Source organism: Quercus robur, chromosome 5 (genome assembly GCF_932294415.1).
Source record: "Quercus robur chromosome 5, dhQueRobu3.1, whole genome shotgun sequence".
NCBI lineage: Eukaryota > Viridiplantae > Streptophyta > Magnoliopsida > Fagales > Fagaceae > Quercus > Quercus robur.
The window spans coordinates 60,255,676-60,275,782 of NC_065538.1; the positions used below are offsets into that span (position 1 = coordinate 60,255,676).

The following is a 20,107-nucleotide window of genomic DNA, read 5'->3' on the forward strand; positions in this document are numbered from 1 at the left end:
TCCTTTTTGTGGGGTGTGGGAAACAATTTTTTTTCTTCCTTTTGTCTCTATCTTGTTATCCTTTTTATCCCAGCTACCCATGGAGGAGTTGACAAATACCTGGAGTAATCTCTCCCTTAATGAGAGAGAAGGCAACAAGTTTTCACTCCAAAATCAACATAGGTCATCGGAGTTTATTATTGCTGCCAAGTTTTTAACTAAAAGGGTGCTGAATATGGAAGCCGTTGCCAAGACCTTTAGACAGCTTTGGCGATCCACCGATGGGTTTAAGATTTGTAACCTTGAGGACCACTTGGTCTTGTTCGTGTTCAAGAATCAAAGGGACGTGGATCGGATTTTCCAGAGTGAACCATGGTGTTTTAACAAGCATTTAGTGGTTTTACAATGATACGAGAATGATGTTTTGATCAACGATCTCGAGTTTAACCACGCTACTTTTTGGGTTCAAGTTCACGATATTCCGCTAAGGTATATGGCAAAGGAAGTCGCCGAATCCATTTGTGACATTGTTGGAGTTGTGTGCCAGTCCATAAGAGGTGTTGAAGAGGATGGGGGACGATTCATGTGTGTCAAGGTGAGTCTGGATGTCTCCTTGCCCCTGTGTCGTGGACGTTTGATTACCTTGGAGAACGATAGAAAGCATTGGGTAAGTTTTAAGTATGAATGCCTCCCAAACATCTGCTACTGGTGTGGTAGACTGGATCACGATGATAAGGATTGTGTTTTGTGAATTTGTAGCAAATGCTCACTTACATTGGATCAAAAACAATATAGACAATTCTGACAGTAGCTCCATATAGGAATTATTACAAACCTGTTGTTTTCATTCTAGGGTTCTATGAGAGTGTTGATAGGCAAAGAAATGGAGCTAGTGGGGATGGGTATGAGCAGATAGCGGAGGGTAGCCTTGGTGCGGCATCGCTGGAAGTAGCAAGTCCTATTATGGAAATGGATACTTACGAGGACATCATTAATGCTAATATTACCCCCTGCCAACCTACCACGCTAGATCAAGGGAATTTGACAACTGGTGGAGTGCAAAATGCAGAAAAGTCCACTCCTTTGGTGAATTCTTCCCATTTAAGTGCAGAAGCTGTCCCAGTCAATGCTAACGAGATTCTAGGAGAGGAGCTGGATGTTACCTCAAAAAAATCATCCCTTATATTGCGAACGAGAAACATGGGTCCATTTGTTAAGGGTGACCCTTTTCTTGCGAAACTTTAGGAAATTGATCATGATCTTTTGAAATTTGATAGTGTAGACAACGTAATATCTGGAAGTAGAATCAACCAACCTGGATTTTTTGAATTTCCCCCCATGGGTGATGAAGATCAGTCCCTAACAACCCAGTCCAATTTCCCCGATGGGCCTAAGGCGGTGAAGCCCAATTTCTCTAGCCCAAACTATAGCCAATGTGACCAAAGAAACCCCCTTCAGGATTTGTCAAACCAAGATGGGTCTCTGAGGAAGTTGAAGTCCAAACTCCATGTTAAAGTGCCCAAACCCCGTGGTAAGTCCAATCTCGAAGCTTCTAGAGGTGTTACGCTGAGTCAAAAGAGGGAGCATCCTCCACTTGAGACCTCTGACCCTCAAGGACAAAAAAGAAGAGCTGTGAGCCCTTATGTCTCCCTTCCCCTCGAAACCTCATCGATGGTGGCTGCTTCCCAGCCCTGCCGCTCGCCATGAATTGCTTGAGTTCGAATTGCTGGGGGCTTGGGAACCACCGATGAGTTCGTGAGCTTTCGAAGTTGGTGAAAGCAAAAGGTCCCAAGCTGGTTTTTCTGATGGAAACGCAGAAGAAAAGGTCCTACCTTGAGCGTCTTCGGTGCTGTCTGAATTTTGACAACATATTCATTGTCCCTCAAAAGAATCGGAGTGGGGGTCTTGCTTTGCAATGGATGAATGTGATCGATCTTCACATTCGAACCTATTCCCTTCATCATATTAACGTAGTGGTGAATCCAAGAGTTGATGATGCCTGGCATTTCACGGGGTTCTACGGAGCTCTTGAAGCCGCTAACCGGGAAGACTCTTGGATGTTGCTTTGCCACCTAGCTACCTAACTCGATTTGCCGTGGGCATACATTGGCGAGTTCAACGAGATTATTTTTCTGGGTGAAAAATCGGGTGGTTTGATTAGGCCATAGAGTCAGATGAAGGCTTTTTGAGAGTGTTTGGACTTCTGTGCTTTGAAGGATTTGGGATTTTCGGGTTTGCCCTTAACTTGGAGTAATAGGCGTTTTGAAGGACCAGTGGTGTAGGTTAGACTTGATAGAGCTCTCCTCAGATTGGATGCTAAAATTCCCCACGGCTCGACTACATCACCTACCAGGTTTTTCTTCTGACCATAAACCCATTTGGTTAGTTTCTGGTGATGTGTATAGTTGCTTCTATAGACCACAGAGACCTTTTAGGTTCGAAGCAATGTGGCTAAAAGACGAAAGGTGTGAAGGGGTTGTCCATTTAGCCTGGGATATGGGGTCTGCTGATGATCCAATGGGAAATGTTTTGTTGAAAGTTAGCAATTGTCAAACCTAATTGAGTTCATGGAATAGGAAAGTCTTTGGTAATATAAGGTGGAAGTTGGCTCAAAAGAGAAAGCTCTTAGAGAAGGCAGAGGCTTGGTCTATGGCTGGGGGTGGTAAGGAGAGTCTAAAAGTTTTAAATGATGAAATAAGGACGCTTATGGATTTGGAGGAATGTATGTGGAGTTAAAGATTCAAAACAGATTAGCTTTGTTATGGTGATCAAAATACAAAGTACTTCCATTGTTGCACCACTGAAAGAAATAAAAGAAACTTTATTTAAGGCCTAAAGGATAATTTTGGTGATTGGATTGAGAGCGAATCTCAAATTGACTCGCATCTTTTCTCCTATGCAAATCCTACCCAGTTGGAACCAGTCCTATTTGGAGTTGAAGAAAAGGTTACACTGGCTATTAATGAGGATTTGCTTAGGCCTTTTGAAGCGAGGGAAGTCGAAGCAGCTCTAAACCAGATGGAATCAGCCACGGCCCCAGGTCCTGATGGACTCCCACCACTATTTTACATGCAGTATTGGAGCAAAGTGGGGGTAGAGGTCTTAAATGCTGTGTTAGTAGTGCTTAACTCAGGTAAAATTCCAGAAAATCTCAATCACATTTTTTTTATTCTTATTCCCAAGAAATAGAGTCCGAGGAGGGTTGTTGATTTTAGACCCATTAGCTTGAGTAATGTATTGTATAAGCTTATAGCCAAAGTCTTAGCAAATCGGTTAAAACCTTTGCTCCTTCACCTAATTTCTAAGTTTCAGAGTGCGTTCACGTTTGAGAGGATTATTACTGATAATATTTTAATCGCTCACAAGACTTTGCACTTTTTGAAAGCAAAATGAACAAGTAAGATGGGGTATATGGCTTTAAAGCTTGACATGAGTAAAGCGTACGATCGAGTGGAGTGGGTGTTTCTAGAAAAAATTATACTGAAGATGGGTTTTAGTTTAAGATGGGTGGATCTCGTTCTAGCATGTGTTAAATCTGTAACCTACTCAATTCTACTTAATGGACAGCCACATGGTCTCATCTCACCCACAAGGGGCTTGCGCCAAGGCAACCTACTCTCCCTATACCTTTTCTTATTGATCATGGAAGGCCTACATGCCTTACTCTAGAGAGCTGAAGTCAATGGGAGTATTAGGGGTGTTTCTCTTTGTGCGGCGGGCCCTAGAGTTTCTCATCTCTTATTTACGGATGATAGCCTACTTTTCTGCAAAGCCACCGTAGCTGAATGTGTTTCCATTCAGTCTTTACTTCACATGTACGAACAGGTTTTAGGCCAGAGCATTAATCAAAGTAAAACAAGTATCTTTTTCAGCTCCAATACTCCTCACAGTACTCGGAATGCCATATTAGTTTTTTTAGGAGTCCCGGCTATGCAAAGGTTTGAACAATACTTAAGGCTCCCATCCTTGGTTGGCCGTGAGAAGAAAAAATCCTTTAGCATCATTAAGGAGAGGATTTGGAGGAAGGTAAAAGGTTGGAAGGAGAAGCTATTGTCTCAAGCTGGGCGTGAAATCCTTATTAAGGCAGTCATCCAAGCAATTCGCACTTATACTATGTCTTGTTTTAAGCTCCCAAAAGGACTTATCAAAGATATTGAGTCTCTAATCAGAAAATTTTGGTGGGGTTATCGAGGTAAGCAGCGAAAAATCCATTGGGTAAGTTGGGAGAAAATGTGTCGACCAAAGAATGAAGGGGGTATGGGCTTTCGAGACTTGAGTATCTTCAATAACTCTCTTTTCTCTAAACAAGTGTGGAGACTAAAAAATTGTGAGGACACCCTTTTCCACAAAGTTTTTAAAGTGAAGTTCTTTCCAGATTGCTCAATTATGGACTATGAAAGCTTAAATAAAGGGTCCTATGCTTGGAAGAGCATTTTACAAGCGCGTCATGTCCTGTCTTTGGGTTCAGTGTGGATGATTGGTGATGGCAAATCTGTCCAGATCAGGTCAGACAGATGACTGCCTAAACTACCTGCTGTTAGGATTACCTCTCCACCTGCTGTGCTCCCCCCTGCCTCGAGTGTTAGTGCTTTAATGGATGAAGAGTCCTATTCATGGTAGACTGATCTAGTAAGGCAGGAGTTTTTAGGACATGAAGCAAACATGATTTTGGGCATTCCTTTGAGCAATCGGGCTATCCCAGACAAGTATGTTTGGCTCCCATCAACAAGTGGAAGCAACACCACTCGGAGTGCTAATCTATGAAGCATTGACGTGGCTACAGAGTCCCTACAACGGAGCCTGACGTGGCGTGCGGTGGGTGATCTCGCGTTAGTGCTGTGTCTTTTTTTTTTTTTTTTTTCGTTTCTTGATACGAGCCGACTTGGGCTGATTTGTGTTGAATCGGGTCGTATAGGCTGGAACTGCCGAAATAGGCAGATTCAGGTCGTACCAGTGCCGATACGGCTAATTCAAGCCGAAATTCAAGTTAAACATTAAAAAAAGGTGCAAAACGCACCGTTTCAACCCAAGCTGTAAACGGAAAACTCTAAACTCTCTACCATTTTGTTTTTCGACCTTTGCTCTCCTCTTCCTCTTGGCTCTGTGCTCTCTGCCTCCCCTCTTTGCTCTCCATCTCCCCTCTCTCTCTCACAGACCCATACTCAGAGCCTAAGACAATTCAAAGTCTCACTCACAGCCTCTCTGCTCTTTGTCTCCACCATCTCCATCACTCGGTTTCAAGTTTCAACTCTCAAGCTCACCGACCCAACTCTCAACTTAGGTATCAAAGCTTTCATTCTCAGTTTCTCACCCTCCATTATCCTCTCACATCTATTACTCATTGTGATTTGATTTTTTTAATTTTTTTATATAAGCTGCCTGTAATGTTGTGAGTTGTGACATGGGTTTAAATTTATGAACATAATGTTTTAGTTATTATCTACTTTTGTTCTTAAATTTGGTATATATTTATATAATGTGAAAAGGTATGCTTAGCAATATATAGAAAATATAAATAAAAATATTTTTAATAATTTTTCAATTGCCACACCCCGCTGTATCTGCACCCTATTTTTTTAAAAATTGCTGAATCCTGCACCCGCACCCAAATTCGGAAACGCACCCGTGCTTCATAGGTGCCTATCACCTGCTAGCAAGAGTGGAGAGAAGTTTGAAACCAAACTGCTCGAATCAGGGCCCCAACAGCACTTTGTGGAATGGTATTTGGAATCTCCAAGTGTCTAACAGAGTTAAGCACTTGCTTTGGCGAGCTGCACACAACGCAATCCCAACTCTTTGCAACCTATGGAGACGAAATGTTGTGACCACGACCATCTGTCCAGAGTGTAAAGCAGGCTATGAGGACACAATCTATGTTCTATGGTCTTGTCCTTCACTCTTTGTGGTCTGGGAACCTGAAGCTTTGCTAAAAAAGATGCTAAGGTATGAGTTCTTTTGCTTTGCTGACTTGTTGGGAATGGTATTTTCAATGAAAGATCGCATAAATAGAAACCTGTTGGCAATGTGTTTTTGGTTAATTTGGAATAGAAGAAATTCGGGCAGAGTTGATGAGCATGTGGTTGATTTGCCAAGACTCCGAAGTTTAGCTTGCTCTCTACTTCCAAGATTTTCTGTCAGCCCAAGCCCCTCAGTTCAAAGCCCCAGCATGACTTGGAGTGGTGATCCGTGATGCTTCAGGTAAAGTTATTGCTGCTCTCTCTCAACGGGTCCCTCTGCCATCCTCAGCAGCAACTGTCGAAGCCTTGGCTTGCCGTAGAGCCTTAAGAGTTTGCAAAAGAAACAGCTGCCCTGGATTGTATTATTGAAGGTGATGCCGAAGTAATACTCAAAGCCATCCTGATGGCGGACACTACCCACCCCGAGTATGGGCATGTGATAGAAGATATCCTCGTCTTAGCTGGAGACTTTATCTTTAGTTCTTTCTGTCATGTAAAACGCTTACCGTTGCCCACTATTTAGCCAGATGAGCTAAGTCTGGTGTTGAGCAACAGGTCTGGTTTACTACCATTCCTGATGACATAGCTCCTCTAGTTACTCGTGATTCAGTGTACTTGTTCGATTGTTTTCCTGCTTTCCTATTAATAAAGTTTGTTTGGCACCCAGGGCTGTTATCTCTAAAAAAAAAAAAAAAATTTTGCTTAAACTTTCACAATCAATTTCTCCTTTGCTTCGGGATTGAAATTAAAATTTTCTTGCACAAGGATACCAAAATCCATCGAGATAGGTCTACAGTGTGTTTTTAGGTTTGTGTTGTTATATCATTGCCTTTACTTAATAGATGCCAGCAGCATGTTAGCAGATGCTAAACTACATACATGCCCCCACCCCCCAAATTTTTTTTTTTTTTTCAAGAATTAGATTTTCCCCCTCCCCTTTAAAAAAAAAAAAAAAAAAAAAGCTCTTCATATTTCTTATATGACCTTTTAAAATTGGTTAGATATATATATATATATATATATTTATTACTTTTGCCCCCTCATTCTTGAAATTCAAGGGAGGATTTTCGTAAGGAATTCCAAGTGCAGAAAATCTTTTTCAATTTCGCATTAACTTATTGATTTAGCACCCTCTCTCTCCTGTTTGTTGTCTCTCTTCTTTTCTTGTACATGAAACCTACTTTTCATCTTTCAGTGGAAAACAATGACATATGAGGTTTGTGCTATATTTATATTTAAGCATTATTTTATATATATATATATATATATATATTAATAGTTTAATACTGTATGCCTGGCTGGAATCATTGTCACAGTGTGCATTTTTGTAATCAGTCATGCCTTAAGATGTTCAAACTTGAGTCAGTACAACCCTCATCTGACCTAGAATTGAATTTAAAATGATCTTCTGAGCAGTTATATTGGTTGGAATTTGATTTTTTTTTTGGGTGTATATTCTAGTATAGAGTTGATTGGTTAATATTTGTTTGAGATGTTTATTACAAATGTGGACAATTCTTGGATACTTTTCTATTTGTTTTTTAATTATAAATTATTAGGAATACATGAATACAGGGTGTAAGAGCAAAAAATAAACCAAGTGAACAACAATTTTATAACTTTATATGCGTTAAGATTTCCCTTTAATTATGGAATGGGTGACAAATATAGAGGGTTTTCTTGATGGTTATTGTTTGTGTTGAGGGTGGTGGCGCTGTCAGTAAAGGTGGTGCCATTTGGAAAGGCAGTGGTGGTTAGGGTCTATTGTCCCCACCTGTTGTTTTTTTTTTTTTTGATAGGTAATTGAAATTTATTAAAAATAAAAAAGTGTATACAGGATGTATACAAAAACAGCAAAGCAAAGCAAGAATAGAAAAGGAAATACATGAAACCAGGTATAAGACAGTAATAGTAGCGGCACAAATGTATAGTCTAGAAATTCCATCAAAGGATACGTGGAGAGAGTGAAGGACTTCAATCCCCATTCATGGAGTCTTCAAAAATAAAAACTTGAGATTTGGGCACAGTGGACTCTATCCTTGAAAATGCGGTGATTCCTTTCACCCCAAATGCATCACATCAAACATGCCGGGGCTGCCCACACATGCCCCCCCTCCCCCCACCCCAGGACCCCAACTGTCCAAGACTCCAGCATTAAAACAACAGAGTTTTGGATAAGCCAAGAAATCTCATTTAGGCAGAAGAGAAAAGGCCAAAGATCAGAGGCAATTTGGCAATGCAGCAACAAGTGACTAACACTTTCACCATCTGATATTGTCCGCTTTCAATCTACCAAAGATATAGAACCTACCATTATGCGAGTACACCGTTGCATGGCCGGTTTTAGAGATTACTAATGTTTTGATAATATTGCCTGCTTTTACCCAAAAAAAGAAAAAAAAAGAAAGATAATATTGCCTGCACTTTAGTTTATGGTAAATTGAAGGACCAAAATGAATCTTGCTAGTCCTTGACTCCTTGTGCATTTGATTCTCATTGTTGTCCGGTAGGACTCACTTTAGGCAAATTATTGTCTACATTCCACGCACATCGGACATCAGTTTGGAAAATGTGAATACTTGATGTCCATGCTTTGTAAATGGTTATCCAATGTGGCATGGAGTGAGTACATTGGGAGTGTGAGACAATTATTGCCCATTTATTATAAATTATTTTCTTTCATTTTGAACGTGTTCTTGGGAGTATGCTGGGCTCAATATCATTGACACTCAAGGCTATGTTACGTTTCTATTTAGTACATGCAGGATTTTTGTATTATGTAACTGGAACCGGTCAGAAATCACTTTTTATATAAGAGATGATGGGAAAAGGAAAACAAAAAGAATATGGCTATTATATATTGTAGTTATTATTCTTATGAAAAGGATTCCAATATGTCTACATGCTCCAATTACAGTCTCAAAGCTCTTGCTTCAGATGTGCTGTGTCTACCAGCTGATGCCTCTAATGAATTGGCAATACTTCTGACCTCTGCGATCATTGCAACCACATCATTAAGCTTGTTCACGGCTGAACCTACACCCTGTGTTCATACATGATAGATGATACTAATATTAGTTGATCTCAGAAAAAAAAAAGGAACAAAATAGAAGTCTTAAAATTTCGGCATGTGTGAGATCACAATTTCAGTCCTGTACAAGTTCTTGAATTGTATTTACCAATCATAAGTTTTCAAGACGGGTGTATTACAATTTCTTAGAGATAAAACAACGATGCACCTGTTACATACCACACCTGCAGCCCCTGCTGTGATGGCCATTGGTGCTGTAACTGCGCTGAGTCCAAATGAACACATGACAGGAATCTTGACAGCCCGTGAAATGGATTATGCGGCAGCTAGTGTTAGTGTGGCCTATAGTTACCAATCTGCCAAGCAAATTCATGAGTTAATAACAGAATTGTTATTTAGTTAACCCTGAGTTAATCTTTTCAATGTGAACTTCAAAGAAGACCTAATAGTTATGCCTATTGCATTTTGCACCCCAGCTGCCATTACAGACAACTTATTCACACTGAAGCACTTATCCATTCACTCATGCAGATCAATTTCTGTACACGATTAAATATAATCTCTTTGGATTTAGATAACAGCATCTGTGGTTAGATAACCAATTAAATTTTAATTTGACCACTAACTATTAGTGTCATGAGTTATATTGAGGCAAGGCATGTACAAGCATCAGCAAAGAAGTATGAGGAACAAGTACTTCCCCATAAACCATTCTTGAGTTGTTACAAGATGTCTGTTGATGATGCAGGACATTTGGGCCAGCTAAACAATTTTTAATCCACTATTTCCTATTAGCTTAAACATTTGGGACAAATGGCTGTTTACTATGGTATCAGAATAGGTGAATGAACAATGGTTAAAAGATTAAATTTACTATTTCCTAACAGCTTAAACTTTTGGGCCCAACAGTCACCCTAAAATGTTGGGAAGAAGTATTACACTGTTTAGTGAGTCATTTCTCAGTTTTGCTAATTTCAAGTGTTCATTCTCTGAACCTGCGTTCAGCACAGCACTAATAAAGTAGGCCGTATCTTTCTGCATATACTTACCATATTTTGTATGCATAATCTCTTATTATTATTATTATTTTTTTTTTTTTTTGGTGGGAAATTCAAATTACTGTATGATAAAAGAGATTACTTAAAATCCTTTTTTGTTACCTCCTCAATCAAACCAAGAACGCCTGATTTTGAAGGATTAGAACATTTCCCTCCTCCTGTTTGAATGATGTCAACACCTTCCTGTTCCAGCATCTCTGCCAGCTTGACCTGCTTGTTTTTCAGATACTAAAATTAAATAAAAACATGGTGGAGACATGGAACACTTTTTTGGTAGAAATACTGCTTGTTACCTGATCGGGTAGGCTGTGTGAGAGATACAGTTACTGATAAAGTCACAGATGGAAGAATGCTCTTAGTCTCCTTTGCTAGATTCAATATCTGAGAAACAGAACTCAACAAAGAAAGAAAGGAGAAACTGTGACAACCTTCTTTAACAGAAGGAATCCAAAAGAACTGTAGGAATTCTTCTTAATCAAAAGAAATGACAGAAAAGTGATAGGAATGATTTTTTATTTTTTGCCGGCAGACTATGAGAGGATTAATGAAGACTCTGATTAAGTTAGTTCTTGAAATCCTGAAATTACCTAGTTAAGAGTTTCATAAATCCCATATAGAGCAATTAGGCAACACACTTTATAGTTCCTTTTGATAGAAATATTTAAGGAGAATGATATGGATTTCAAATTGTAGTTTAAATGACTTTAATAGGGTATCAAATAGCATTTTTTTTATTGATGAAATTTATGGATGGATTTGAGCTTTATTAATATGTTGATCTGAAATAATTAGCTGTAAGAAGTCATTTCAAATGAATAATATCACAAGTGTTTCTGTTTGGGCTAGATTGCCATGGCTCAAATCATCATATGTTTTTAGATTTATATTATCCAATTTTTACTATCAATTGTTCTACATATCCCTTGATTTTGAATCCTCAAATCCAAACTTAACCATAAGAAGATTCCCATGAGTGTCTTTCTATTTGGGTTCTATTCTAAGGTTCCTCAACCTATAATATCTATTCGCATTAGCAAATTGGGCAGTAGACACAATGAAGACAAACTATCATTCCATTGTGTTATACTTTATTATAAAGAATTATTAGATCTTATACCTGCTCTGAAGAGAAAACCCATCTCATAGAACGAATCATTGTTTCCAATCTCGACCTGCACATACCATCAATTTTATTAATACAATTTAACTTCTTTGTTTTACTCTATCAGATCTTGCAGCACTCTAGTAAGGAGGCACTGTGTTAGTTTCAAGCTTATGGACTGAAATTCAGGATTTAGTAAAAAGTTTTTGGTCAAACCATTAGTGCTTCTGCTTCAACAGCAGCTCGAAATGCTGCTGGATCCACTGAAGAAACACAAACCTGCAAGAGGGAGACATCTTTCATTCACAAAAGATGAGCTGCTATAAAAATTTTTCAACATCTTTGTGGCTACATACATTAGCATCTTCTCAAGAAAATTAAGGCTGCTTTGTTAAAAAGAGCTGCAAATAATGTATTTAGGGAAGTTAATTATCAAAGCACCAAGAATTTAAGGCCAAATGAAATTATGTGATGCTTCTGTGCCACATAAAGTACATGCAAATATGTGGTGACAGAGAATATTTAGAATCTTTCCCCTTAATGTACAATCAAAGCAAATAATAAAGATTTTCTTTTAAAGAGTATGAATTGACTGGAAGAGAAGTTAAATTAATGGTGAGCTTCACTAAATCTGGGTCACAAGCTATATCCACATGAGTTGCTCCCCCATGCATGTTTGATAACATGATAAGATGAATTATAAGTTAGGGAGGTCCATGAAGGCAAATTGAAATCGGGTATGTTAACGTATATTAGGGTATGTGGGCTTTAAGCCCACCTTGTTTACTTGTATAGCACACTTATTTGTACTGCACACTCTGCCTCCTATATAAAGGCACTTATGTATATTCTATTACTTGAGAAATACAATACAATTCATTCAGTATTTCTAACATGGTATCAGAGCGAGTCTTAATCTTGTAGATCCACTTACAACCAACCACAGATTTCCCAAGGGGGAGAGTCACCAAATCCCAAGTATGGTTTTTAGATAATGCATCAAGTTCCTCTTTCATTACAATCTGCAATAAAGGGTCAGTGGAAGCCTCACGATAGGTGTGAGGCTCATGCAGTGTAGCAAGGGCAGTGTAATAATGATAATCAAGTAAATGTGTAGGAATGGATCTTACCCGAGTTGAGTGACGAGGTGAAATGTCTTGTGCAAGATCTTCAGGCGGAGCAGGAGTAGGGGACCCAAGCTCAAGGTTGGGTAGCTCGTCTTCAACCTGTGCATCTTCCACCTGTTCATTAAAGGGTGAACTAGGAAAGGGATCAAAGGTATCTGGTGGTTGGACAGAGAAGTCTATAGGAGGATCAGGAGCAACTACAGGAGGATCAGGAGTAGTTACATAAGGAATATGTGCCTTATCTGGAAAAAGATCTAAAACAGAAGAGTAAGATAGGGAGGCACAGAAGTGAGAGAGCTCGAGAACTTGATGCATTATCTAAAAACCATACTTGGGATTTGGTGACTTTTCCCCCTGGGAAATCTGTGGTTGGTTGTAAGTGGATTTACAAGATTAAGACTCGCTCTGATGGGTCCATTGAGTGCTACAAAGCTCGTCTTGTTGCAAAAGGTTTTACATAGGAGTATGGGATTGATTATGAAGAGACCTTTGCTCCGGTTGCTCGTATCTCATCTGTTTGAGCTCTCTTAGCTGTTGCTGTTGCCAGAAAATGAGACATTTTTCAGATGGATGTCAAAAATGCATTCCTTAATGGGGATTTAAGTGAAGAAGTTTATATGCAACCTCCTCCTGGTCTCTCTGTTGAATCAAATAAGGTTTGTTACCTTCGGCGTGCTCTTTATGGCCTTAAACAAGTTTCACGAGCTTGGTTTGCCAAATTCAGCTCTATCATCTCTTGCTTAGGTTACATGGCCAGTCATTATGATTCTGCCTTATTTCTTCGTTGCACTGATAAAGGCATTATTTTACTTCTCCTGTATGTGGATGATATGATCATAACTGGTGATCACCTCAGTGGCATTTAAGAACTCAAGGATTTTCTCAGTCAGCAGTTTTGAGATGAAAGATCTTGGACATCTCAGCTATTTCTTTGGTCTTGAAATCACTCATTCTACAGATGGACTTTATATTACTCAAGCCAGGTATGCCTCTGAACTCTTGTCTCGAGCTGGGTTCACTGATAGCAAGACTGTTGACACTCCAGTTGAGCTTAATGCGCATCTGACTCCGTCAGGGGGGAAATCGTTGTCTAATCCCTCTCTTTACAAACGCTTGGTTGGCAGCCTAGTTTATCTCACTGTCACTCGTCTAGAAATTTCCTATGCTGTTCACTAGGTGAGTCAGTATCTGTCTGCTCCACGATCGACTCACTATGCTGCTGTTTTGTGCATTCTTCGATACTTAAAGGGCACTCTCTTCCATGGTTTTTTCTACTCTGCTTAGCCTCCTCTTGTTCTCCGTGCATTTTCTTATGTTGATTGGACAGGAGATCCCACTGATCACAGGTCCACCATTGGTTATTGCTTTCTTCTTGGTTCTTCTCTGATTTCTTGGCGAAGCAAGAAACAAACTCATGTGGCCCGCTCCAATACTGAAGCAGAATATCGTGCCTTTGCTGATACCACATTTGAGCTCCTTTGGCTACGGTAGCTTCTCAAAGACTTAGGTGTATCCACATCCTCTACTACTCCTCTTTATTATGACAACCAAAGTGCCATTCATATTGCTCACAATGATGTCTTCCATGAACGGACTAAACACATCGAGATCGATTGTCATTTTATCTGTTATCATCTTGTCCATGATGCTCTCAAGCTGATCTCAGTTTCTTCTAAAGATCAACTTGCAGATATCTTCACCAAGTCACATCCTAAGGGACGTCTTCGCACTTTGGTTGACAACTTCAAGTTGGTCTCACATCCACCTTGAATTTGAGGGGGGCTGTTAACGTATATTAGGGTATGTGGGCTTTAGGCCCACCTTGTTTACTTGTATAGCACACTTACTTGTACTGCACACTCTGCCTCCTATATAAAGGCACTTATGTATATTCTATTACTTGAGAAATACAATACAATTCATTCAGTATTTCTAATAGGGTAAAAAAATTTAGATGCTATGAACTTTTGAAGAAACTAAAGTAAAAGCATAGTGGCATAAAACACTGCTATGGTTCATGTAAAAGGTCAGACTTTGAGAAGAACTATTCACCAAATGTTGCTTGTAACTTGTAAGAAACATAATAAGCAAAGGCAATTACTAGCTTGTACCGTCAGCGCCAGTAATATGGTTTACAGATCAATTTCATTTTGTTAATCCATTCATGATAATTTGAATAAAACTGTGGCTTTTACAATATTGTGAAGAGCTAAACTATTGAGATGAAAAAGGAGTAACCCAAAGCACAATAATTGCAGAATATAAAACTTTTGTGACTAAATTCTAAAGCAAACCCCGGAAAATGCATGCAAATTGCTTACAGTAAAACTAAATGAACAACAAAGCAATGTGCAAACCATATTGATTGATTGATTCAGTAATTGATGCAGGTCATCTTTAATATGAACTAAAGAGTGACCAAGATATATTAAACCAACCTTCTTGGCAGCAGTAACAACTGATGCAACATTGTCTCTATTGAAATTCTGCAATCCTGAGAAAATCTGTAAAGGACACAACTGTGGAGATAATTAGTAAATGACCATTATGTGAAAATTCTAAATACTAAATATAATGGTTCAATTGTATAAAAATTCCTTTTATAGATAATACTAAATAAATATGATGGTTCAAAAGTAATACTAAACAAATATAATGGTTTAATTGTATAAAAATTCATTTTACAGATCAAAAAAAGAAAAGAAAAAAAGAACTGAATCGCTAGAAGGAGGGCTTGAACCTCCGACCTTGTGGTTAACAGCCACACGCTCTAACCAACTGAGCTATTCCAGCTTGTTTGTTGGCTATAGCAATAAATATTTTTATAAATACATAATTATTGCGGGAACATCTCAAAGCTCAGCTGCTTCTGAATTAAATCAATAAATTCGTCCCCACCCCCCCCAAAAAAAAGAAAAAACACGATTTTGTAAAAAAACATAATTTCTAAAAATAACACGGTTATTTTAGCACCTTCTATGATATATGTTAGAGAAAAAAAATTCAAAGGTTAAAACTAGAATAAAAAGGAGAGAGAAAAATTTAGTGTTGGGTTATTCGATCTTCGTTCTTGAAAGTCCTTCAACACTGCATAACTAATAAAAAGGCAGCTAATAATTAATTACTCAAACGGAGAGAAAAAGTGCTTAACAAATCCAATGAGAACATAGTGTACTACACTTTCTATGTTGTACATTTTGGTACAACTCATTTTCAATAGCTTATAATTTTGTATAATGTGAAACAAAAAGTTAAAAGTTAATTTGTTGCAAAAAAGCTAAAAGTTAGATATTTAAAATAAAACTAAGACTAAAAGCAAAAAGCTAAAAGCTGTATCACTACAAACATCATATAGTTTGCTCGTGGCCATTATCTCTATAATTCCATGATTTGGCTTAAATCCCATATGTTTTTACATCAAGGAATTAAGACTTAAAGGCTCATTTTGTCTTTATTTGTACTTAAGCTTGTTTGAAACGTTAGGAACTAAATTGATACATAACGAAAAGTTCGGGGACTAAACTTGTAATTTAGTTCATAATCTTTTGGTACTGTGTCAACTTGATCCCTACCGTTAAATAAAAATGTTGACATGGCTAATGGTCAAAATAAATTTTTTTTTTTTTTGCCAACTCAAATGCCACATGTAATGTTGACTAAGATTAAGCTAAAAACACAAAAAACTTGAATTCGGGCCCAACTGCTTGTGGGTAATTTATAATTAACCTTAGAAATTTTCTAAAAAATGGTGGTCCTTTGCAATTACTCACTTTCGAATTATTATAATTCTACCAGACATTTTGAAGTTGTTGCTTCCTTTAGACTTGTTCAATCCTTTAATTTTGGATTGTCCTCAACTGTTTGAACTTATCTATGTTTAAAAACTTGTTACATAAACATGTAACAATTTTCTTTAACCATTATATAGTTTCTTTGATTTGTAATATTAAACCAAGCGTCATTAAATTTTATTTCACACAAATTTTCCCACATGACGTCCTTTTAGGGGTAAATTTAAAAAAAAAAAAAAAATTCTTGTTTAGTTTGAAAATTTTGAAACAATAAGCTTTCATTTTAAACCATGCATCCCTAAAATATAGATTTTTAATGCAAGTTTCCTAAAACGAAGTTCCATGTTAGACTTAATGACACGGATTTAACTGTTTCACAGAATGCTTTCTTTGCATTATATGAACCATAACTGTGCTACTAGAAGGATTTTGGGAAGAACATCCAACTGAACCATGCATCAACAGGAAGTTACAACAATGCAACGCATAAATACCACCCAATTAAAATAGAGTGCTACGGTTGTGTTTGTCAAAGGATGTATTCCTGTTTTTCTTCTGTATTGTAGAATTGTCTATTTCTATAATTATTCAATATTTTCCTCTCCCATGCATATAATTAAAAGGGGCTTCACCAGGGCGGCATCCACGGTGGTGGCTTTCGAGTGAGAGGACTAGGAAGTGGTTTGGAGGGCATAAGGAGGTCGAGAAGAGATAGAAATTTCATTAATCAAGCACATTAATTTGTAAGTGTATATACATATATAAAGGAGGAAGCTAAAATGCCAGACAGAAAGATAAATGAGTCTATGATATGTTATGATCTGACAGTATCCATCAACAATGGTGTCTGGCAAGCCGAAGCCCCCGTTACCGAATCTTTCCCTCTCTTCGTCTCACAGCTTACTGTTATTATTCTCATCAGTCGCCTTCTCTTCTTGGTCCTCAAACCCCTCCACCAGCCTCGTCTAATTGCTGAGGTTTTGGTAAGAACAATATGTTACATATATCAATTTCATGCTAATTAATAACATATTGATGGACATAATCCTTTAAAAATTAAGAATCAAAGCTTGTATGTATATTCGTTTTGGTATAAGGGTGCTATTAGCTAGTTTCGTATAAAAGTTATGAAAAAAACCCTTGATACTAACTATATACATGATGCAATCGTGTGCAACTTTTGTTGCATGTGTACTGTTAGATGGACTAACAAAAATTCACAATTTTTATGTAGGCTGGTTTTATCATAAGTCCAAACATGTTGGGGCAATTCAAATCTGTCCAAAGAATTTTCCCAGCAAGGGGTATCATGCTCATTGAAACGATGGCATACTTAGGCCTGGTTTTCTATGTATTCCTGACTGGTTTAGAGATGGACTTGACTGCAATCTTGAGAGCAGGGAAAAGGGTAATGGGCATTGCTATGACCGGAATTCTCATCCCAATGGGGATAGGAATAGGGTTGTTTTTTTTACTTAATCACCAAAGTAGTAATACCACAGCTGTGGGATGCATGTTCTGGGCTGTTGCACTCACCATCACGGGCTTCCCGGTGCTCACACGAATCCTTGCTAATCTGAAGCTCCTCCACTCGGATATTGGGAGAATTGCCATGTCTGTGGCTATGCTCAATGACATATACACCTGGGTTCTTATTGCAATTTTGATACCAGTAGGTATCAATCTCAAAACTGCATCATACTCATTAAGTGCACTCATAGTCTTTGTGCTAATCTGCTTTTTCGTGGTCCGCCCTATCGTTGAAAAGGTAATCCAATTCACTTCAGGGGACAACTACAGCGAGTACTATTTGTGTATTGTGCTTACTGGAGCACTGATCTGTGGTATCATCACTGATGCAATTGGTGCACACTCCGCTGTGGGAGCATTTTTGTTTGGGCTTATCATACCCAGTGGGGATTTAGGGGATGCGCTTTTGGATAGGCTAGATGACTTTGTGTCTGGGATTATGTTGCCACTCTTCTTTACCAGTTGCGGGATAAGAATTGATCTCACCAAGATTATGGAAGACACACCGTGGTACATAGTGGTTTTGGTAATATTCTTGGCTTGCATGGCTAAAATTTTGAGCTCTCTTACAGTTAGCATTATCTTTAACATGCCCCTTAAAGATGGTGCGGCTCTTGGAGTACTTTTGAACACCAAAGGCATCTTGGCCCTCATTATCCTCAACGTTGGGTGGGACAAAAAGGTACTACTTACATTCTTGCTATTTGTAAAGGGCATGTTAGCGTTTCATGCATCTTCTAGTTAACAGAAACAACAAATTTTCCCACTTTTTTTTACAACATTTGAGATGAAAAATCACCACTTTTACGGTATAATAACAATCATAACTTTCTACACTTCAACAATATTGAAAAAATTTTGTGAAATTTGTTGACTGTTGTGGTTTTAAACTTATTTTGACATCATTACATATTTACCAAGTCATAGTTATGTATTTGATTTTCATATATTTTAATCTCTCTCTGATCCAGATATTGAGCCACCAATACTACACTGTAATGATGGTTGCTCTCTTGATAATGACTATTGCCGTAGCGCCAATCATGTCAGCCATCCACAAGTCCAGAAAGGGTTTAAAGCACTACATCCTCAGGACCATTCAAAGATCAAAGCTTAACACTGAACTCCGAGTCCTTACATGTGTTCATACAATAGCAAACATATCAGGCATGATTAGCCTCCTTGAAGTATCCCATGCCACTAAATCATCCCCAATGACTGTCTTCGCTCTCCACCTAGTTGAGCTCACTGGCCGCGCCTCTGCCATGCTTATCGTCCACTCTACGCGCAAATCAGGCGCACACAACCCTAGCCGTGCACAAGCAGACTCGAATCTCATCATCAATGCCTTCGAATCTTTCGAGCAAGAAAACCACCTTGTCACTGTGAATCCACTCACAGCCATGTCTCCATATGGGACAATGCACGAGGATATTTGTAGTTTGGCTGAAGACAAGCGTGTTGCTCTAATTCTACTCCCGTTTCACAAACTCTCAACTGTTGATGGGCGAATGGGGGAAGAGAATGCTGCTTATAGAGGCATAAATCTAAATGTTTTACCCAATGCACCATGTTCAGTGGGAATCTTTATTGATCGTGGACTAGCCGCGGCTGTGAGACCCGGCGGGCCTAATGATAAAATGAAGTGCCGGTTTGCCATGCTCTTCATTGGTGGCCCAGATGACCGTGAGGCACTAGCTTATGCATGGAGAATGGCGGGTCACCCTGGAATTAGCTTAACAGTTGTGCGGTTCCTTCCGAGTGAGGATGTGGTGGCGGACGTGGAGTCAGCAAACACAAACGAAGAACAAGGGATTCTAGAGGTTGTAGCTGATAATGAGAGGCAAATGGCAATTGATGACGACTATATAAATGAGTTTAGGCTTAACACTGCTAATGACGAGTCAATAGTGTACTTAGAAAAGGTGGTGAGCAATGGGGAAGAAACGGTTTCAGTAATAAGTGGAATGGAAAATTGTTATGACTTGTATGTAGTGGGAAAAGGACAAGGAGTGGTGTCACCACTCACGTTGGGATTATCAGATTGGAGTGACTGTCCAGAACTAGGTACCATTGGGGATGTGTTAGTGTCTTCAAGCTTTGCATTGCATGCTTCAGTTCTTGTGGTTCAACAGTATGGGTCTGGGGGTGAAGCTGAGGAGAGGGGCATGGTGACATCGATAGATGGTTCGCGGCGGGAGCGTTTTGGGATGCGCTGGAGAATGAGTTCTTCACAGAGCACAAAGGGAATGGTGTTATCTGATAGTGACTGGCCGGTTGGGAATAATGCTTAAGGGTTTTTATTGTAAGGCTTCTGATTTGATTGTCTCACACTCTTAGTATATATATATGAAAAAGTCTAGGACTATATCATTTTTCATAACTTTTTGTCACAACTGTGACGTGGCAGAGTATGATTGGTAAAGAGAAAATAGTGGATCCATGTGTAAGTGATAGTTAACTATTCACAATCTGTCACGTTAAAGTTGTGGCAGAAAAGTTGTGGAATAATTTGTAGTTCTAGAACTACTC

General features: G+C 38.7%; 1 protein-coding gene and 1 non-coding gene across 2 annotated transcripts; one reads left to right on the plus strand and one right to left on the minus strand.

Annotated features, from left to right (window-relative positions):
- Positions 1 to 14,973: 14,973 nt before the first annotated feature.
- Positions 14,974 to 15,047, minus strand: TRNAN-GUU (transfer RNA asparagine (anticodon GUU)). Its single transcript has one exon. It is a non-coding gene; the product is annotated as a tRNA-Asn (tRNA).
- Positions 15,048 to 17,339: 2,292 nt separating this feature from the next.
- LOC126728472 (cation/H(+) antiporter 15-like) lies at positions 17,340 to 19,869 on the plus strand. Its single transcript, XM_050434285.1, has 2 exons — positions 17,340 to 18,257; positions 18,547 to 19,869. Exons 1-2 carry the CDS (start codon positions 17,355 to 17,357, stop codon positions 19,867 to 19,869), a joined length of 2,226 nt encoding a protein of 741 aa, XP_050290242.1. The 5' UTR covers positions 17,340 to 17,354.
- Positions 19,870 to 20,107: the final 238 nt, after the last annotated feature.